Source organism: Paroedura picta, chromosome 1 (genome assembly GCF_049243985.1).
Source record: "Paroedura picta isolate Pp20150507F chromosome 1, Ppicta_v3.0, whole genome shotgun sequence".
NCBI classification, from domain to species: Eukaryota; Metazoa; Chordata; class Lepidosauria; order Squamata; family Gekkonidae; genus Paroedura; species Paroedura picta.
In genome coordinates this window covers 25,327,345-25,350,299 of record NC_135369.1, presented here as the reverse complement: position 1 = coordinate 25,350,299, position 22,955 = coordinate 25,327,345, and the positions used below count along the sequence as shown (strand labels likewise).

Sequence of the window (22,955 nt, the reverse complement as noted above, 5' to 3'; positions counted from 1 at the left end):
ATGGATCAAGAGCCGAAGTTTCCTCCAAAAATGCTAGGAGCTGGTCCGCGGCGGCCCTCTCAACCACCTTGCCCAGGAATGCAAGATGCGATACCGGGCGGTAGCTGGCGGGGTCCCGCGGATTCAGCGATGGTTTTTTCAGAAAGATAAACATGTAACAGGGGAACTAGTAATTTTTGCCATTGCATCACCCTTCCCTGTAATGCAGCCTGGTCTCCTGTTATGTGTAACCAGTATTTTCTACTTGTTCCTCACAATTGTATTTTTTTTAAAAAAAATAGCACTCAAACAGCAAGAATTTACAGGATTCTCACTTCTAGTACCTCAGAAAGTGAGGAGGGAAGAAGTCAGGAACATCTTCAAGCTTCTCTGTACTCTGCCATCAGTCGGCGAAAGAGTTGTGTTCCTTCTGCCTACTCTAGTAAGAACTGTTACACGTAACCAGTGTTGGATACTTCGTAAATAAGATGCTGTCCAGTAAACAAGCAGTACCTAACTCGTGCTAAGCAGCAGAGGGAGAGAGAAGATTGGGATGTTCAGAATAACCCGCTTGGAACTTGCAGGTAGTAGGCGGCCCACTGCACTGCTGGGAGCCACAGCGGCCATGACGGCGTTCTTCCGGCCGCTGCTCTGCTCAGCTGCCATTGAGGGGAAGGGCGGTTCGCCAAGCAGAGGAGCAGGAACGGCGCTGCAGGCGGCACTTGGTCTCGGACAGCTCTTTCGCCCAGACCGAATACAAGGCGCCACCCTGACGTCATTCTTGCGTGCGCCGCGGAGAGACCCCCCCTAGACACGAGCAAAGGGGGCTGGGCCAAGAGCCCGAGGCCAGGAACGCGCCGCGGTGGGCCGCTTCCTCCCAGCCAAGCACCTTCAGAGAGCGCGGATAGGCGGAACTTCCTTTCGTGGGCCAGGAAGTGATCTATGGTCCCGCTAGGCAGGGGCTGTTGCCGTGGCAACAGGGACGGTTTGCTTTCAGCCCTAAGGCGGCGGCGGCGTCTCTGGGATGACGGTGAGCGTGGAGCGGAGGCGGACCCAGCGACGGCGCGTCTCCCCGGAGCGGCGCGTGTTACACGGAGGCAACTCCAAGCCGACTGCGTGGCCACCTGGCACGGGAGCCAGCGCCCGTCGGAGGCTGCTGAAGCCCAGCCGCCATCGAGGCCCTGCGACACCGCTTCGCCTCCGCGCGAAGGAAGGAGGGCGGACACGCACACACCGGTCAGTCAGCGGGCGGCAGGCCTGTGGCGCGGCCTACCGCCCCGTCCGCTACTTCTGGCTCCTGCCCGACGGCCTCGCGGGTCCAGTCAGCAGATACTCAAGTCCCAACCCCCACGTCGCGCTCAGCGGGTCTTTCGGTCTGGGGTGCTTATGTCACAGCCTTGGACGGGGACAGTTGTACACGCCTCACCCATTTTGCCCTCCCCAAGAGCTGTTGTCAGAAGAGCCTGTGGCTCAAGCTCAGTCAGGGAGACCCAGAGCCGAGTGGCCTTCCTGCCTGATGTGCTCACCACGACGCTATGCCGCCTCCCCACTATAGGAGGAGATAGCCCTACAGAGGGCTTTTGGCAAAACAAAAAACAGCACATACTAACCTTTGTATGACAGGAACTTCCACAGCTCCCCAATTTAGAACATTTCTCAACCTACTTCAGCCATAGACATGTAAAAGAGATTGTGCACAGTGGACACTCCCCCCCCCCCCGGAAGCAGCTTCTGAGTGGAGTTGGCATTAGAGCTGCCTGTATGGAACAGCAACTTTGCATTGGAGGGAGGGGGCTGGAGATTTGCAAGCTCAACTGCCCAGTTGGGTTGGCCTACTATCCTGGCACAGAGGAAGATATCTAGCGGAACTGGCTGTGAATTCACTCTCCAGTATGAGAATACAGGAATGGTTCAGTCGGTACTCTGCATTAATAGCTGGCAATAATTGCTTGAAGAATGCAGATGATAAAATGCAAATCAAGAGTTACTGACTGGACTATATGCATTAGAGAAGGGGTCATATTGATGTAACTGAAATAAAAATAGAGCCATCACTGACAAAGGTTACATGCCCAGTCTTCATTTATGGTGGAAAGGGCAGTGTGGGAGCAAAGAGGGAATGATAGCGATGCACTGACTGGTTGGCCTGGGTTGATGGGAGAACATCATGGCCTCTGCTTGGGTTTGATGCAGACAGCTGAACTTGGCAAGGTGGCCAAGGCACACGAGGACACAACAGTTGCCTTGCAGCTGGAAGAAACTGCTGGCTGCTTGCCTCTGGCTCCAGGAGGCAGCAGAGGCTTTCAGGTGCTTGCTAATAGAGTTATAGGAAGAGGCAGCTGCTGCTTGCTACTCAGGAAGGAAAACAGAACAGCCTGCACACCTGTTAGGTCACAAACCTACTGGAAGCCCTTTTAGCCTCTACTAGGGCTGTGTGAGTCACATTTGCTGATAAGACGCTGCTTCAGAAAAATTGCTGGAAGAGCTTGCTCTACCTTTGCTTTCCTGGTAGAATAGGAGGGCCACACAGAGAATGCAGTTCTCAGAGAGACATTAGTGGGAGACAAGTTGCTCCAGCTTGGAAATCATTAAGGTCTTGCACAGAAACCTCAAAAAGCTAGCAATTGACAATCCTCTGAATGGCGACAAAGAATGAACTGAAGGAGGGAGAAGGGCCCCAAGAAGGGCAACAAGACTAGCAGATAAATCTTCCGGCAACCAACCTGCGCAGTACCCATGTGGGACTGCACAAGACGACGATGAACACTAAGGTCTTGCACGGAAAAGGAAGCCTTAGCAATCCACGCAAGAGTTTACTGTCCCTGCCCAAGTGGGAATGCCGCATTAAAAGTGGATGAACTTACAGAAGGATCTTATGGAAATCTCACTTGGTTCTTATTGTGTGTATTGAGCATGCAAACTTCCTTCTGAGTTGGAAACTCAGTGCTAGATATGCTTTGGCTCTTTCAACACCATGTGTGTCGTCCCCCCCCCCCCAGAAAATGTGCTTACGCTTGCATTCCTGAACAGTCACATCTGCTACAGTGCAACAGATTTTAGAACGCAGATCAACAGATCTCTAGTACACTGTCTGACAACATTAATAGTCCCTCCTCCCAATTTAAGGCAATTGTAATTATTTAAGAATTCTTTACAATATTATCTTTAATCATTTTTTTCTTCCCCGCTTCCAATACATAAATATTTTGCAGAGTACACAAAGCATACTGCGCTAGTGCCCTTTCAGTATGATGTATGCAAATGAGTGAAAAATACAAATGGGAAAGGAGCTGAATTTGGCACCTTAAATCTAGAACTATAAAGCTTTCTAAAATCAGAGTCCAGTAGAACCTTTAAGACCAACAAAGATTTATTCAGGGCATGAGCTTTCGAGTGCAAGCACTCTTTGTCAGACTACATCAGAGTGGTTGCACTCGAAATCTCACACCCTGAATAAATCTTTGTTGTGCTTAAAGGGGCTACTGGACTCTAATTTTATTGTGCTACTTCAGACCGACACGGCTACCCATTTGAATCTATAGAGCTTTCTGAAAGCTATATAGTTTCTACATATTTTGAAGGAGAGCAAGGGAAGGAAAGCCTCTTGTGGCACAGAGTGGTAAGGCAGCAGTCATGCAGTCTGAAAGCTCTGCCCATGAGGCTGGGAGTTCTATCCCAGCAGCCAGCTCAAGGTTGACTCAGCCTTCCATCCTTCCGAGGTCGGTAAAATGAGTACCCAGCTTGCTGGGGGGTAAATGGTAATGACTGGGGAAGGCACTGGCAAACCACTCCGTATTGAGTCTGCCATGAAAACACTAGAGGGCGTCACCCCAAGGGTAAGACATGACCCGGTGCTTGCACGGGGGATACCTTTACCTTTAAGGGGAGTGGTACTAGGGATGACCCCACTATAAGGGGAAGAATTACAACAGCTTCTTTCTGGCACCTGGAGAGAGAAGCAACTGAAGCAGTTTCCAAAGAATATTACTGCTCCTTGTTTCATGCAAAACCAGGCCACTGTACCTGCTCTTGCCCATGAGCTGCACATTTGTCTTTCAGAGTGACAGCAAAAGAACACAGGAGCCAAGTCCTACAGTCAACCTATCACTAATATGCTGGGAATAAGGAGGGGGGGAGAGAATGCCCCCCACCTGTGAAACCTTTAAAGAGCAGTAGGTCCATTGTCACCATTCAACTAAATGGGGTAGTCATTTCCATTTCCTCCTGTCCACCTCAAAACAAAGCCATGAACAAAGTGTTGGGAGGCAAAAATGTTTTCAGCGATGCAGAGTGTTTTGCGATACTGGAGCACAGGATACTCGGGGGAAGTAGATGACTGGTGCAAAGATGGCTGGGGGGAGTACATACACTACTAGCCATGATTAGAAGGCAACAGTCTTCCATTTCTGCTCATGCACAAGCAGGTAAGCCTTCTCTACACTGGCCCCGGCCCTTGTCAAGTTACATATCCATGAGTGATAGCTCACAACCTTCCTCCAGCTACTTGTTCCATTTGGAAAAGCTGTTGCTACTGAACACAAATCAGCAGCTACCCAACGCGACCTTTCACTCATTTTTCACATCCTCAAAACTGGGTGTGTGGGCAGTAACAGATCTGGTTTCCCCCAGAACAGCTCCTTCCCATCCCTGCAAAAAGAGCAAGCACCACAGGCTGAGCCTGACCTCTTATACTGATCATGTTCCAAGTGATTGCAACAAAAAAAGCTACTAAACTGGTTGCTCAAACAATAAGGAATGAAGACTGGTCAGGTGGGGTGCCCACAGCGCCATTAGGCACCAATGTTACATGGTTTCATTTCACTTCCCGAGTCCATTTATCTATCTGTTCCTGCCGACCTTTTTATTTTGTGTCTTGGCCAAAGGAAATAGTTTGGTTTTGACAGTTGCAACTACCCCTCCCATTTTCCTCTTCCTCAAATTGAGAAAGTAGAAGACTGTGCAGGACTCCATCCTGCATCAGTTTGTCAGTATTCTTCCCTCTCATAACAAACATCACCTTCCTGGCCATGTTTGCATAGGAGTGGCTGTTTCAGCAGTGGTTAGCTGTGACAGCTCCATAGAACCCCCGTCTCAAAACAGTATGCAAGAGACATTAGCACAAGAGGAAAAGGGTCTTCGTGTCATTTTTGCCTCTTGACAGGAATCACTTTGCACTAGCAGCAGCATTTGGCCTGATGGAGGAATTTGTTTGAGAGGCGCAGGCAGGATCCAATGGACATGTGGTCCCCATAAGATAGCCCCAAATCAGACACAGGTGCTATCCAGGCTGGAGTTGGGCCTTTGGGCAGAAAGCCCCAAGACAGCCAGAAATAGATGGGCATGGGACAACCCCCATTAGACAGGACTGGATCCCCACCCCCATTATTCAAGAGACGCAGAGCCAGAGAGAAGGAAGGAGAAGGCAACTAGGTTGGTATCAGCTAAAGATAAAGGAAGCTCAAGATTAAACAGCCAAGAGGTTTTTGTGCCTCACTTATGGATTACTTACTTGAAGCCAAGGAATTTAACAGACGTCACCTCAGGAATGCAGTGCAAGTGGCTTGTGGATCATAAATCTAGACGTCAGACGGGACAATCTTAATCAAGTTTCTGCAACTGAAAAATCTCTTCTTCCAGCAGTACCATACTAACGGGGGCTCCTCATTTCTCGGTTCTGTATATATCACCTGGTACACTATTGTTCTAAAATAATTGTAACACTAATCAGCAGAGCATGCTAATTGATTTCACTATAGATATTACGGAATAAGGTATTATTCCCTCCTTTTACTTTTGCACTTCAGATAAATGCTCCTCACTGTAGTTGTTTTAAGATTTCTGTCTCATTTTATAAACTGAAGCATGAACCAAATGTGTCTGGGAGTCAAATTTTATTTTTCAGTTTGGCAATTCAAGGCCCCAACTGTAAATACACATTCGCTCATTTCCTCAGTCTAAAAAATTACATTGTGGCTGGACTGTTTAGCATGGAAAACTCAGTCTCACTCAGCCACAAACTCTCTGGATCCCTAGTCGCACTCTGTACATACCACATCACAGGATTTGTACGATAAAATAGGACACAGTGAACTATACCCTGTGGTGGCTTAGAGACCAAGCTTCCAACTAGAAAGTCCCTAGTCTGAATTTTATATTCATGAGGATACCAAGTGGTCTCAAATATACCACTGTTTCTTAACCCCTATCTGTAATATGGTAATAATAATAATCTAGCCTGCAAGACTGTTGTAGCCTTTACAACAGTGGTTCCCAACCTGGGGGCCGAACGACCTTTTCACTGGGGTCGCAGCAAGGTGAGCAGGTTGGCGGAGGGGAGGGGGCGCCACTGTTGCTGCTCCTCCTGAAGGTGCCAATTTATAACCAATTTATATACAATCATGAACAATGAATCTTCTTGCCATTGGTTTGATTTCTGTGAAAGAATACTTGGATAATTTTATGGTTGGGGGGGGGTGTATTAGGAAGGTTGAGAACCACTGCTTTACAATATATGCCAAGTGCTCTGAACTTTGGATAGCTCTATAAAATACTAGTAATTATTTCCACTTCCATTATATGTAAGTCAATCCCAGGCATGTTTGAAAGTCAGTTCCACTGAGATTACTAGGGCTTGCATAGAAGTGTGCATAGGATTTCAGCTGTATATAATGCGTTCTAGTGTCTGAGGAGCTTCATGTACATTCTCAGCAATCCTTAAAATAACCCAAAAATGGAAGTCAGGATTATTACACCCATATTGCGTAGAAGGGTGAAAGAAAATTGGTTTGCTTGAATACCTGTGGTGACCAAGCAAGTGCCTAGATGAGTAAAGGTATGAACTGTGGACTTCTTCATTGGAAGTTTAATCTCCAGTACATGGATTTCTTAAATACTCAAGGGTCAAGTGGCTCAGGTTTAATTAGCTTCTTTTACCTGATCAGTCTGATATTATAGTTCTTCTGGGCTCTAGAATTCATCTAATACAAAACACCGTTGCAAATATACCCTGCTTTGTTTTTGCATTGTAAGGAACAGCCAATGGGGGAGGGGGGGGACCAAAACAAAATGACTTTTTCACTTGGTTTTTATTGTAAAAACCAATGTGCCTCATTCTTTTTAAAATTCGTGTATGCCACTATCAAGCCATGGGTGAAATAATTTATCCCTTACTGGTTCTCCCATTTAAATGGGAAATATGGATCTGTTGCCTATCATAATAGTAAAATAACTTACTTTTTGTTGTAAGGAAAATAAGAGCATTTCCTTAAGATCAGCATCACCTGTTTTGAAAAGGGACAGGAAGCAGTCCAAGGCATAAAGTCTTACAGTTGACAGAAGAGGCCATGTTTTTTGGCCATAGGTTCATGTTTTCTTGAACCACGTATTAGGTATAGATGTGGGTAAAGTTATATTCTAGAAAGGCGGCACAATACAGCATGGTTTTGTCAGATCTCACAAACTAAGCAGTCGGTATTTGGAAGGGAGACCACCAAGGAAAACTCTGTAAAGGAAGGCAATTGCAAACTACCTCTACTTCTCACTTGTCTCAGAAGTCCTTTGCTGGGGTCAGTGTAAGCTGGCTGTGGCTTGACATCACTACACTCACATTCACACACTGGGAGAAGATTCTTGGAGGACAGGCTGGATGGTTAACATGATAAATACTGCATCATCACCACTCTAGTGGTGGAATTTCAAGCCAGTGCACAAAATTCCTAGCTCCAACAACCTTCGTGAATTGTGATGATTTTGCCTCCAAGATGAATCCAAGCAATGAATTTCTGAAGCAAAATCTTTCTAAGATGGAGGTCATGTGCCTGCATCAGCACAGACCTGTTAGCAACATACAATTGGCTCGGGGTTCCACTTACATTGCTGGATTATGTATAGAGTATCCAGGAATGGTTGGATACCTCGCTCTCATTTGAGAAAAGTGTTCAACATCACACAGACTGCCCTTTCCTATCGACAGTAAGCCCACCAATTAGTGCCCTTCCTTTCTTGTTCCAACCTTGTTACAGTGATCCATGCTACAGTCACCTCTAGCTTAGATTGCTTGATGCACAGCTGCCCTTGAAGTTGTTCTCAAAGTGTCAGGTAGCTGAATGCATCTGCCAGCCTTCCTCAACCTTTTGGCTATGGAGGCACACCTGAAAATGTTTTCAGGCTTTGAGGCATACCAAAAGTGCTGACAGGTGGGCACAACTCCGGCCCAGAAGTGACATGTCACCTGGAAATGAAAATCATCCAGATGGAGCCATTGCCTCATTAGTAAGTTTTCTGCCAGAGATGAGGTACAATGAAATAGGACACCTGGGATCATCAGTCCATGTGAAATCCATCAATAAGTAACCTTCACTGTAAAGACGGTTTTTTGGAGTTGCAGAAGGCCCCTTTGCCAACTGCCACCAGTCCCCATCCCCCCCCCAAATGCCTCCAACCCACCCAAACCCCAAGGAAGGACTCACCTTGTTCGATTCCAGCTGCCACCAATGACACAAGTTGATAAAGTGGTAGGAGCCTCAGCTGGCAAAGAGTCAAATGGCTGGGACCCCTCCCCTTCCCACTCCCTCTAGGCCCATCATTGGCCACTTTGGGAGGGGACAAGTCAACCTGCCTATATAAAGTCTTTTTAAAAAATTCCAATATGGTGCTCTGCACCAACGGCAAACCAGTGTACCCTGGCATACCCCAAGATGCACATATCCATCCTCTTCTACGGTAGCTATGCTGGTTACTTATCAGTTTGGTGTAGTGGTTAGGAGTGCGGACTTCTAATCTGGCACGCCAGGTTCGATTCTGCGCTCCCCCACATGTAACCAGCTGGGTGACCTTGGGCTCGCCACGGCACTGATAAAACTGTTCTGACCGAGCAGTGATATCAGGGCTCTCTCAGCCTCACCCACCCCACAGGGTGTCTGTTGTGGGGAGATGAATGGGAAGGCGACTGTAAGCCGCTTTGAGCCTCCTTCGGGTAGGGAAAAGCGGCATATAAGAACCAACTCTTCTTCTTCTCTTCTTCTCTTAATCCCCAAAGGGTTTCGGACTGTCATTTGTGAGGGATAGGCTCCCTTGCTATAACCCCCTTTTAATGGTGCATTCACCATCACATGACTTGTTAGTAGTGCCAGATCCCAAAGAGGTTCACCTCACTACCACCAGGACAAAGGTGTTTTCCACCTTGGCTCCACCTGGTGGGATGCCTTGCTGGATGAGGTTCAAACCCTGCATGACCTTCTGAGGTTCTGCAAGACTTGCAAGTCAGTCATGTTCAAGGAGACCTTCTAATTTTGCTCTGTTACCTATTCTGAAGCCTATCCACTTCATTATATTTTACTGATTATTTATGTATGGCCAGTGTCTGATCTTATTATCTTACATTTTTAATATCCATTTGTTGTGTCTCAAGCACATACAAATGAAAAGGAGAGATCATACAAACCACAACAGGTGCTCACCCCAAAGGAACAGCCTTAAAAACTACAAATGGCTATCTTACTCCTATAAAGCCTTATATATACACACGGTCAACCTAAATTATACAGCCAGCCAATAGGTCATTTCACTTAGCATCTTTATTCGTATAGCTTGAGTCAGTGTCCAGCATCACTCCTGTCTGATTACATAGCCACAGTATTGTAAAGCTCCAATTCTAGTTGAGAAAAAGTCATCCCTCTGAAAGTGTTTTTAAAACAGGGGACAATATTTATCTGAAGGTAGTGTATTTATCTGAAGGTAGTTAGCAGCAGGCCCCAAAAGACTATATAACATGTTCAGTATAAGACAAATAAAGAGGGAACAGCAGAGTGCAGTGCCACAAACGGAGATCTCGGAGTGGAGATGTCAAACCCCCTGACTCGAAAGATATTCAGCTGGCTCCTCAGTAACATTCTGGCAGTCTGTTTTTCTCTGCAAGGATTGAGGAACGTCCTGCTAATATACAATGTGCAGTAAGCAGGGCTGAAGCAAAATGCCATACAACCATAGCGATTCCTGTCTATTCTGTTCACTTTACCCATAACTGGTTTACCATCCCATTCTTCTGCTCCTCCTACCTCATAGGTTGCAGAGCACGGGGTCCTCCCCTCCCCTATAGGATTCTCCCCATCCAGTTCCATGAGAAAGTTCTGACCTCCCTAATATCTGAACAACTGTCACCACAAAGGCTGATGGATCTGTAAAGATAAAATCATGCCATGTTCACGACTGTCTGGTGAAGAGTCACAGAGAGATCCATCCTCAATACTTCAGAGGTAGATTGCTGTGTATGAATCCATGCTTCCCAGTCCATGATGGCAGACGCAATCCTAAATTTGGCTATTTACACACATGTAAATGGAAAAGAAGGAAATGTCGCACACATTCACCAAAACTGCTCAAGGAATATACACCAGACAATTGAATTTTCTAAACTGTCAAACAGCCCACATTTTATTTACAGAATACAAAAAAAAAATCTAAGCTTAATTCTAACATCAGGTTTACTTGCACACTTGATGCTCGCATAAATCAACAAAGTATGCTGTTATATAAAAGCAACTGAGCAGGTATGGAAAGGATATCAAGAAATCCTTTCAGCAAAGACATGGAATGGATTGCAATACAGGAACAGTTTTATTTTCACTGGGGCACAACCTAGAGAAAGGCAAGGACAGGAAGCAAACACGGTTCACTACGTGGCCACCCTCATCCCAGGACTTTGGTTTTAAATAGCTGAACGTGCAGCCAAGTTCAGTGCTTCCAAGGCCAAGCACAGAGCCCTAACTCTAAGAAGTTACGACAGCAACTCAAGACTCTCCTAGAGATCTAAGATGGCCACAATGGCGTAGGAGGGTCTCATGCTCCCATCTAGACTTGGTATAAGCAAAACATATTTAAAAAAAAAAAGAAACGTAAAGAGCTAAATTGATTAGCTGCCATCAGGCAGGAAGAAATGTAGTGACTAAAAAGCGATACTGAAATCAAATGGCAAAGGCTGTACACTGCGAACGCAGCAAGTGGGGGCTATGTTATATGGGTCACAACGGCGGGCTCCTGAACAGTGACGCAGTCCCACCCCAGAAAGTGTCCAGAGGGAGGAGATATCCTCTACATGCGGCGCTGGTAACTAGCCTGCAGCTGCAGCTGTGCATTACGCAAGTAATCGCCATAGGCACCCGCATACCGGGCATAATCAGCCTGCGTTTCTGGGAGACGGCGATAATCCAGTTGAGCTTTTGTCGGCGAATGGCGGTATGCGTGAGGGGAGTCTGCTAAACGGCGGTAATCTGAGAGATCAGATAAACGGCGATCATCTGAGAGGTCAGAACTGTACCTGGTTAAGAGAAGAGACATTTGATAAATAAGAGCTTGTGGATGACCCCCTTATATATGCTACTACTGAGAGGATCACTGAGGTCTAAGCTTAGGAGAAGACACACTAGAGAATCCAAAGGATAACATTGCCTCCATTGTTGTATTTGTTAGAATTTAAGCCACTGGTAGGTGCCAAGTCTCAAAGTGGCATTTTGAGACTTCCCTCTTCTGACGGAACAGAGTATCTTCTGAACTGGGGAACAGATGCCTAAAATCTGTTGTAACCAACAGAACTTTGTCATGAGGCTCAGATCTTATGAGACTTCATTTAGGGGACCAATACCTAAAAAGCAGCACACAGAGCCAAATATTTAAGCCTGCAATTTAACACACACACACACACTCATCCAAAGTGAATGGAACTGGACAGTGGTTACTTGCCAAGGAAAAAGCACAGTAACAAAAACTCAGGGCTTTCAGATGACTTTGTGTGTTCCACAACTGAGCCTTGGCTTCAAATTCACTTCAGACTATATCACAGCTGAAAACTCTTCCAGGCTCCTGGAGTTTTGTGTATTCCAAAATAGTTGTGCTGTGTGCACAGCTGGCCCGGGGTATTTAAGAGGCTGAATCCTAGAAAGGCTAATTGGCTTCCTGGGATCAGAAGAAGTATTTTAGCCTTCATTATGTTGCCACAACCAGGAGCCAAACTGGTTCAATCCTTTTATGCAGTCCAAGTCCAGAGCATGGTCTCAATTCTATGGAATGGCAGGCATCAAGGCCATTACACGATCCCTTCCCTCCACCACCCTCTGCAGGCTTGGGACTTTCAAATCTCACTGTGACCAATCCAGCCCTCTACTCATAAGCCTCCACAGAAATATGCAGAAAGGAAAAGCAATAGAATGCTGCCCTGTAAGGTCCCCCTCCCCCAAAGAGAAGAGCACAGGAAAATAAGTGGTGGAAACTTAAGCTGAACTGATGGTGAAGTGCCAACAGCGCAGCCAGTATAGCAAAAAGGAAAGAAGCAAGCCCCACTCAACACCCACTTTCACTTCTAACCACCCATTTAGAAGATTAGCAAGATGTCTGTCACCTCCCACGGAACAACAGATCGAAGGTTCTTTCTGCAAGTGCATGGAGATCCTTAGACAGAAGACATGACTGACATGCAAAGCATTACCCCTAGGTTTAGCTGCATACCTCTTATTCATTGCAGCCGCTTTTCTGAAGAGATCTTCACGGCTGCCGCGTGGCGGGGAGAGGCGGGTGCGTTCATACGGGGGGTGGAGCGCAGCAGCTTCTGGCTGAGACATGACTGAATAGGCGGCCGCCTGTTGTGTAGACTGAGTTAGCCCATTGTATGCTTGCTGAGCTCTGTAACCTGCCATTGGAATGGAAGCAGACTGCTGTGCTGCATAGGCTGCCTCTGCTGGATTGGAGACCTGTGCTCTGTAGGCTGAAGATACTGAAGCAGGGAGTGATGTTTTGTAGGAAGTGGCAGCTGCATCCTGCATGCTGTAAGTGGCTGCAAGGTTTGCCGCAGATTGTGCCCCATATGCAGCTGGCAGAGCAGATGCAGCCTGGGAGCCATAGGATGCTGCGTGGCCAACAGCTGGCTGGACTCCATACGAAGCTGACTGTGCTGAGAGAGGGTGGGCACTATACATGGCTGCCTGGCTGCTTGCAGCTGCTTGGGCCCCATAGGAGGCTGAGTATGCAGCAGCTGCTTGGGCCCCATAGGTAGCTGCATATGTTGCAGCAGCCTGAGCCCCATAAGCAGCAGCATAGGTAGTGCTGGGCTGGGCCCCATAAGAAGCTACTTGAGAAGCAGCAGGCTGTGCTGCGTAGGCAGCGGCAGCAGCAGCAGCAGCGGCGGCAGCAGATTGAGCATTGTAAGTGGCAGCTGCCTGGGCATTGTAGGATGTTATTGCTGAGGCTACTGGTTGGGCACCAGAAGCTGCCATAGGAACAGAGGACTGAGCTCTATATGCATTTCCAACCATAGCTGAAGGCTGGGCTCTATACACTGCGGCTTGCCCAGTTGTAGGCTGGGGTCTATAAGCCATCCCAAGAGAGGCTGATGGCTGGTCTCTGTAGGATGCTCCCATGGAGGCAGTGGTCTGGTCTCTGTAGGTAGCTTGCTGGGCTGTCATAGGAAGGGTATAACCTGCTCTTGTTGGTGAACGTCTAATGGGACTCCTGTCCCTTCCGAAATAGGAGGGTGATACCTGCCTGGCCTGACCATCATGTGAGTCAAATTTGGTTACGTTGTTGTTGCCCATGCGCTGCTGATAATCATACTCAAGTGTAGAATAGTTGGAAGCTGCCATCGGGAAGGCAAGATCGGCAGATCTCAAACCATCATTCCTGGGCTGGAGTTTCTCTAGAGTTGGTATTTTGTTCTTTTCAGCTCCACCGCCTGGCTGCCCGCTGTGTGCAGCTGGTCCCCTTTTATGGGCTTTATTAGAGAGTTCCACATTAATTCTTTTGCCTTTGACTTCCCTTCCGTTAAGGTGTTCAATGGCGGCTCTAGCATCCTCTTCCTTCTCCATGTGAACGAACGCATAGTCTGATAAAGCAGCAGACAGAGGGTTATCAATAAGGAACACATGACATGTTATTACAGGACCCCAATCCTACTTGGATGTAGCCTGGAGACAGTCAGACCTCAAACTGCAACGTGTCTATTTGGCAGGAGAATGCAGGCTGAAGCAGCTGACGTGGGTTTTTGTCCAACTCAAACCAGCAACCAGATTGAAAATAGGCCACTGGCCCCTACGTAGGCCACCTGCCCTACAAGTCTTAAAGTTAAATATTTGACTTCCACACCTGCCCCACAGCTCACATTCCACCCTGATCTTTAGGTTCATTACAGGACATTCCCATGAACAACCAGAATGTACCATGGCACCTCATCTTCTGCATATTAACCCCCAGCAGAGAAGTTCCCATAACAGTTGCTATTTTGAAGGCCTCACACGAAAGGCAAGAATATAAACTTTTGGAGGCAGAGCAGGTATCTCCTCATTTGCAAAGGTGTGCCATGAAGTAAAGCTTCTATATAAGCAGTTACAATAGTTCTTGCACAGACTTTTGAAAAAACACTGCATCTAAGATGGTAATGTAAAGATAAACTACTATAAAACTTAAGGGTAAGATCGGCTATGACAAAATCACTCTTGCCTCATTTTGACAGTACAGGAACTTAATTTACCTCCCCCACCCCCAAGTAACAAAGTGTCTTAGCTTTAAAAAGATGAATTTCAGGTTACTGTGCAAAGTACACGGAGACTGCAGTCAATTCCCCCCCCACACACACACACACATTAGGGAATCAAGGATTTCATCCTTAGAGCACCTGCTAGCCATCTTCATGGGCTCTTTGCCCTATAACAACTATCACCAGGGACACTAGTTTTATATGACACAGGATAGGAAGTGCTACTTACTAAGTTCCATATGCCAAATGCTGCCTGAGAGATTTATTTATTAGGCAAGAAACCTAGAGTACTCAAGCTAACCAAGCCATATTACAGTGACTTCCATAATTCTTAGCCTGATTTATATATTTTAAAGGAGCTTAGTGATCAGAATGTGGGATGTCAATCAACCAGAAGGGGTAAGTAGGGGTCAGAACAGAATAGGAAAAGAGACTCCTTGGCCTGTGCCTGCCATAGAGCTTTGGGAGGCACTGCATGAAGGTCAGTGAAAACACCCAGACAACCCAGTGGTTAAGGGCAAATTTATGTTTAACATATAGTAGTCTCCATTTAGCATTGAAATAGCTCCTTAACTTGAGCCTGAGGCCCTGCCCACATAGATCCATGCCACAAAACCTGAAAGCTAGATGACTGTAACCTACTACATGGTACTAAGGTGTACATTCCTACTTCTACAAAGAGTTAATGGACAAAGGCCATATCTCCTAATGGGTTTAATTGATCTGTGGGAAAATGAGACTTGATTATTACATCTTGTAAGTGAGGCTGGGACATGGCATTAAGAATGACATGCAAAGAAGAACAACCATAAGGTCCTGCCAGGCAGCTTACTGGGCGCATAAAAACTCACATGCCTTCACTCACTTTAAATGCATTCATTCAGCCACAACATGATGCAACAGGCAAGTCCTGTAATTTTATGGCTACTTTATGACAGCTTTAAAGAGAACATATGCCCAGTGTCAGGATGGATGTTCAGGGGACAAAGCTTTATTCAATGACATAACAGTATTATTTCAAGCCAATGCCAATAGCTGGGCTAGACTGGACATCACTGGGAGTTGTGGAGGGGTATCTGAGCCACAGGACACTGGGGCAGCTGCACCAGGCACGGGGCATGAGGAGGGCCCTGTAGGCCCTGACTGTTGAGCTGTTGCAGTCGGCCCTGGTCAGTCGACTGCAGGACTGTCACACCACCACCACCCCGACTGCCCCACAGATCTAGCTCTAACCTGGATCACCTAGAGATCCCAACTGCAACAGAGTACACAACCCAGCCAATCACTCTTGCACTCAGGCAGGCCAGCATATTTTGCCATTTGCAACCTTCTGGCCTCTTCCTTCTCATGGATATCACACACTCACACCAGCTCCCTTTGCCTTGACCAGCTATAAAACTTGCAGAATCACAAAGAAGCTCCTATGAGTAAGAAAGCCATACAGCTGACCAAATATTGAGGTGCATGCATAGGACCACCTCAGTGTGAATGGCCTCATCTTGTCCAGCAACTGTTTGTAATGCATCTTAGAGAGAGAGACAGAGAGAAAAGGAAGCCCAGCAAGTCATAAATATTTCAGATCAAGGCAGCCACCTTCTTTCCAAAGCTGTTAGGTGCCTTGTCTTTTTTCTTAATTTCCCCACTCTAGAACTCTCCCTTCCCGCTGTTCTTTCCCCTGTATCCCATACATGGCTTCTTCTTGGTTTAAAGCAGAATGACTGGCAAGTAAACCCAACATTAGAAAGAACAATAAACTTTAGACCGTCAATGAACCATCCATCAGCATGAATTCAGTACAAAAGGAGGCACATAAACGAGACTTCTCCATTTTGTCCTGAAATATCTTCTTTCTCCTGTCTCCAGCAATTTTCTTTGCACTCAACAACCTAAGAATCTTAAAAGATTACTTGCTATTTTGTAACTTTGCCCTTTGCCCTAATAAAGTATATTATGCTACCATTGTTTATGGAGACATTTGTAATTACACTAGTTTGTGCAGCTCTTTTTTAGTGTTCAAGGTGCTTTCTGGTTCTTTTATATCAGAAGAACACTGCAAGTTTGGTGGACTTTATACATTTCATATCCAGTAGCACCTTCACACCACCCTAGGGTAACTGCAAATGATTTGTCAGCCACAGACAAAGGCAATCAGCTGTAGGACAGCTGGGAGGTAATGAAGTAAGTAAGGGGGATCCTTCCACCCACGGCAGGCGCAACAATCAGTAAGGACACCTCTGGAGAGCTGCCAGTGCAGTCAGCAACTGCTTAACCATGTCAATAAGGGCTAATGGAGAAAGACTAGGTCTGTAACTCAGGGGCTATTACTTTTAGGTTCAGCAATATTGCCTATTGTCCTATGTACTAAATTGACTTACAAGAAGAGCTGTCATACCTCTGATTTAGCAGACAAGATTTCTCTATTAATATCACAGGGAAGATTTTTTCCAATTGTTTTAGCCAACAGCTGGACATTACAAGAAAATAAAAATCCATCTGTGGTACATATAGCCTACACTGGATCTGGTCAGTCCCAACAGAACAAGCTGGAGTCCAGACGAGACAGAGGGAATGCTGGTCAGATGGGCTAATGTTTTAGAAAGATTGGATTCCCTTGTGCTGGACAGAGTGGAGCTGGGCTTGGAGGGGACTCACGGATCCAACAGTGGCAAAGAACGCATTCATTCAGCCAAAACTGGTTCGCCAACTCTCTCCTGCATTAGACTCCATCAATCTGGCTATGCTGATCCATTTTTTGTAACCTCAAGGCTGAATTACTGTAATGTGCCCACAGTAGGCTCTCCTTGAAGAAAACCCAGAAACTGCAGCTGATCCAGAATGCAGCAGGCTACCTATTGCAGAGTGGTACGGCAGCAGACATGCAGTCTGAAAGCTCTGCCCATGAGGCTGGGAGTTCGATCCCAGCAGCCGGCTCAAGGTTGACTCAGCCTTCCATCCTTCCAAGGTCGGTAAAATGAGTACCCAGCCTGCTGGGGGGTAAACGGTAATGACTGGGGAAGGCACTGGCAAACCACCCCGTATTGAGTCTGCCATGAAAATGCTAGAGGGCGTCACCCCAAGGGTCAGACATGACCCAGTGCTTGCACAGGGGATACCTTTACCTTTTAGGCAACAGGAACCTATCTTGTTCATTCTGAAATAACTACATTGGCTTCCATTTTGTTTCAAATGCCAATTTATGGTGATAGTTAAGACTTTTAAAGGCATTCACAGATTAAGAGCTGATGGCTCAGCCCATGTCGCTGAGCCATCAGCTCCTCCTATACATTGCCATATATACTAGCTATGGTCTTCAGGCTATTATCACACTTAGGGCAAGCTGCCTGGCATCAACCAGAGTGCAAGCATTTTCCATTGTGGTTTGCACTCTGTGGATCAGACTCCTTGAAGGGCAGAGAACCCTCTTGTTGGAGATCTTCAGGAAAAGTTGCAATGCTTGTTTATTTGTTGTGGCTGTTCATGTAGTATGAGCTGCAAACATTTTTCGACAGAAGGTTGGGGGATTTATTTTAGCCATCATTCCCTTCCACAGAGCCATATCTCCAGTTGTGGTCAGCAAGACAAACTTTCTTCACTTTAAGGGGAGAGCCAGCTTGGTGTAGTGGTTAAGAGCAGTGGCTTTTAGTATGGCGAACCAGGTTTGATTCCCCACTCGTCCACATGCTGGGTGACCTTGGGTTTGTCACAGTCCTGGTAGTGCTGTTCTCACACAGCAGTCCTGTCAGAGCTCTCTCAGCCCCACCTACCTCACAAGGTGACTGCTATGGGGACAGGGAGAGAAAGTGATTGTAAGCCACTCTGAAACTCCCATCCAGAAGTGAAAAGCAGGGTATAAAAACCAACCTCTTCTTAAGCCAATGGAAAGCTATGACCACACCCAAACATAGCCTAGGTATATATAGCAAAAAGATAATCTGAATTCCTAACATTCCACCCCTGCCAAGCATCCACAAATAAACCTGCATCATCATAAAATCAGAGTCCAGTAGCACCTTTAAGACCGACAAAGATTTATTCAAGGCGTGAGCTTTCGAGTGCAAGCACTGTTCGTCAGACTAGGAACAGTTCTTAGTCTGACGAACAGTGCTTGCACTCGAAAGCATCTTTGTTGGTCTTAAAGGTGCTACTGGACTCTGATTTTATTGTGCTACTTCAGACCAACACAGCTACTCATTTGAATCCATGCATCATCATGCAACTACACTAACACAATGGACTGTGCAACTCTGTGTTTCCCTTTGAGGCAGAACACCCATTTTGTTGACAAAGCCACCAAAGCAACAGAGTTGAAAAACTTATTTGCATACAGAGAGGATTTCAAAAATTTGAACTCTGCCAGCAACAAAAGCTTCTTCCTATAGTTAGCACATTTCAAGTACAAAGTGCAAATATCTTAATTTTTTCTCTTATTTATCATTTTGCATGTGAGGGAGGTACTGAATTATGTAAAAAGTTGATCATTACCTTCCTCCTAATTCTTTGGTGACTCAAAAAGCAGGTGTCCTATCAAATCTTATTAAAGCAGTAGAGAAATGCACTAGAGAGTCCTTCCTAATGCTTGCTACAAGTTCAAAATCTTCAAGATCTTCAGCCTAGCGACAGTGGTACTTCAGAAAGTCCAGTTTTGCGATTTCACAGTGTTTGTACAGGTGAGTGGGTGGAAAATGGGGACATGGTTTAAATCGCATGGCATGACACTGCAAAGTTAGGTGAAGACTTAACAGTTTGCTGCAAGCCAGGGATCCTTTAGGAAGAATATCTGTCCAGCACAGGAGCCATATATCATCGCAATGCACTTGGATGTTCTATACCGCTGTTAGGAACTGTTTTTGCAAACCAGTGCTCAGCAGTTACCATCTGATAACCCTGAGCCCACCACAGCTCTCTACTGCCCACATTCCCACCCTATCTCACGGAGCTATTCTCTAAAACCTCTCTTTATCCTATGACGGAATTTAGGAAGAGTGACCTATTTCTTATCTAGTGGTATCCGCAAGCAGGCAGAAGACGTTTATGTCCCCACTCAGAATCCTCTCGATCCACCCCGCCCATAATGGCGCTTCTCTTATGTGTACACAGGATGTGCTGACAACCACCGTCGCAGCCATCTTCGAACAAAGAAAAGGCCTGCCGAAAGCCATGAGCGCTAAACGGAGCTTTCGCGTTCACAGTCCGATGGCGGGGAGCCTAGAGGCGACAGACCCTAACAAGGAGACCCTTCCCAGGAGTATACAGCCGAGTCAATACGCCGGTTTTGTTTTTTTAACGAGGAGGATCGAACAAATACACGGCGGGCCAGTCAGTTTATTATCACAGTGGCGAAGCCGCCTTTGCCGGAGCCAGTCTACTGCCCGCCCCCCCCCCGCCCGCCCCATTAGCTGAAGGCTCGGCCGCTGCCTTCCTACGCTGTCCGGTAAGGGAGAGGGAGCGCAGGGAACTAGAGCGCGGGAGGAGGCACCCGACTGGCGGGTGTCCCGCGCCCAAGGGAGAGGACGGGGCCTCTCGCTCTCGCCGATACCTTTGACGACGTCGCACTCGACCACGGGCCCATACTGCTGGAAGAGGACGCGCAGCTCGCTACTAGTGCAGGCCGCCGAGACGTTGCCCACAAAGACCTTGACGGTGTGCGTGGGCCTAGGCCGCGAGGGCTCGACGACGACGCGACGGCCGTGCAGCGGGTGGCCGTTAAGCTTGAGGATGGCGCGCTCGGCCGCCTCCTCGTCGCGCATGTGCACGAAGGCGAACTGCTTCATGAGGGCCACGCTCAGCACCTCGCCCGGCTCGGCCGCCGCTTCGAACAACTCGCGCAGTTCCACCTGCGACGCCTCTTCGGGCACGTTGCCCACGAAAAGCTTCACGCCCGGGCGCATCGGCTCACCCTCCCTGCCGAGCGGAACCGAGGAAGGAAGGAAGGAAAGACGCGCAAAATGGCGGCGGCGCTCTGAGGCAGGGCGGGGGGAGGAGGAATCGGAACGAAAGAAAACGACGCGCCCTCCGGCCTCCGCTGGGCGTTCACGTCATCAGCCGCAGACGCCAACCGCTCGCTCTTCGCCTGACGCGCGCCCCAACGGTCTCAGGCTGCGTCTCGTCCCGCCCCTTGCGTCGCACAAGTCAAGCGCCTGCGCACTCGTGTCTCCGTGACTCTTCGGGAAAGGAATTCCGCCTTGCCTCGTAGCTGGGGAGCCTGGCCGTGCGCACGCGCACTAATCTCTCTAGTTTATTTTCTTTGGGAGGCATTTATTTATGACATGAATTGGGAGTGGTAATTTCTTTATGAAAATAACTCCCAACAAAGTTAAATAAAGCGATTCTACGGGAAATGGATAAAATGCTTAAATTGGCGGAGGTGTGAATTGGCTGTGAACAGCAGATCTGGCCTAAAGGCCAGGATGTTGCTTTCATGGGCCTTTAGTGCTGGTGACTCCAGCCGTGTTTTCTGCTTGTGCATTTTTTTCTTATTATAAAAGCAGTCTCCAGGGCTTTGGCCCTTAAAGGGAACCAATGTTAGCTTAGCTTGGGAAATTCCTGGAGTTCTGAGGCTGGCAGGGCTTTGGGAAAGGAGGAGGCTCAGAAGGGATGCCAGGTAATGCCATAGAGGCCTGAACTTAGCTACTGCTCTATAGAGGAGAGTTGATCTGTATTCTGGAAAGTAATTGGAAGGCCAGGAGAATGCCAAGCCCCTCCTGGAAGTTTGTAACTCCACAGCTGCCTTTGCAACTTCGTTTACTGTATCTGAAGAAGCGTGCATGCACACTAATGCTTATAACTTGAATAAAACTTTGTTTTAAAGGTGCCACTGGACTCAAACTTTGTTCTGCTTCTTCAGGCCAAAATAGCTACCTACCTGAATCTTCAGAGATGTGAGGTGTGTATAACAATACAATACAAGGAAATACATTAGAAATTAGCAAATGTACATGTTCAATGGCAGCATTTAATATATGCTATAATGTGAATGCTGACATTCATAACTGTCAGAGTAGCAGAAAGTTCAAATATTCAATATGCATGTACAACTTCTCTAAATAGGTAAAGAAGTGGATTAACTATTGAGGAATTTTCTTTCCTTACACATAAAAAAAGACTGACCTTTCAAACTGAATAACATTTAGTTTCATATGGGTCTCCAGATGGAGGAGAATATCTTTCCAAATCCTGATAGGTCCTTGCCTGGAGCCACTTCCCAGCACTTAAGGCCCATTAAGGCAACATCTACCATCTCTGAGACACATTAATGCTCCTTTTGTCATGGGTTCTAATTCCCCATAGGCATGCCATTGTGTCCCCTGATCTTGTCAGATCTCAGAAGATAAGCAGGGTCAGGCCTGGTCAGTACTTGGATGGGAGACCACCAAGGCATACCAGGGTCACAATATGGAGGCAGCCAATGGTAAGCAACCCCTGCATGTCTCTTGCTTTGAAAATGTCAGCTGTGACTTGACAGCCAAAAAAGAAAGAAACTGTAAGATAGACTCAGTCACAACAGCCCCCCTTGAGCTACTTGTTCCAATAGCTCTTGAAGCAGGATTAAAATTTGTGTCCATTTATCCTTTGGTGGAGGACACAAATCTGACATTGACTCACAAGACCATGGCCCATTCCGCACAGATTCATTGTAGCAGGAGTGTGGCAAATTGCAATTGCTACTAAAATGCAGTTATGCACAACGTCGTACACAATCTGCCACACTCCAGAAACCGATCAACAAAAAGTGCTTCGTTGTTGCACTTCCAGGGAAATCCCAAAAAGTGGATTCACCCTCTGGAAAGCACTACACTCTTGCAACCAATCTGCAACAGTAGCGAAAAAGACCCGTGCGTTGTTGCGGTTTCAGCAAAGTCCCTCCCCCTGGCTCTCTCCTCTGATCTTCCGGCGAAGCGATCGCCATTTTTTTTTCTCGGAGCGAGCGGAGAGCAACGAACCGGTGAGCTTTTTTTTTTTTTTTTAATAAGATTTTTATTTTTGTTTTCCAAGATTAAAGATAATAAAATACAGGCAATCTACATTGTTAATACAGAAAAAGAAAGGTTATGCTCTTCATTTGATACATTTAGTCCCCCGTTTCAATCCCCTTTTGTAATATTTAAAGATAATACAATGCAAATAATCTACATTATTGATACAGAAAGAAAAAGATTATGTTCTTCGTTTGATACACTTGATACCCCGTTTCAATCCCCTTTTAACTTATTTTCTTGGGTAGATCAGATAAGAGCCCCATTGTTCTTGAAAAGCCTCTTCTCTTCATTTAAATTATAAGACTCCACATGGCTACAATATTATAGACTTTTACCCAAAGCTTATAAACTTTTTCACCTTTCCACCACATTTAAAAAGAGAAGTTTCAACATTTGTTTGCATAGTTTTTAACACTTTTAACAATCATAAACAATTTGTACTTAACGTGGTCTCAGAGCCATCCTCATTTCCACTAGGGAAA

The 22,955-nt window shown here is 46.6% G+C and overlaps 1 protein-coding gene across 1 annotated transcript; it reads right to left on the bottom strand.

The window, feature by feature from the left end:
• Window positions 1-10,377: 10,377 nt before the first annotated feature.
• On the bottom strand, window positions 10,378-20,636 carry RBM14 (RNA binding motif protein 14). The gene is made up of 3 exons (XM_077329143.1): window positions 20,034-20,636; window positions 12,478-13,846; window positions 10,378-11,293 (listed from the first exon to the last, which is right to left on the bottom strand). Exons 1-3 carry the CDS (start codon window positions 20,383-20,385, stop codon window positions 11,068-11,070), a joined length of 1,947 nt encoding a protein of 648 aa, XP_077185258.1. The 5' UTR covers window positions 20,386-20,636; the 3' UTR covers window positions 10,378-11,067.
• Between the last annotated feature and the right edge of the window lie 2,319 nt (window positions 20,637-22,955).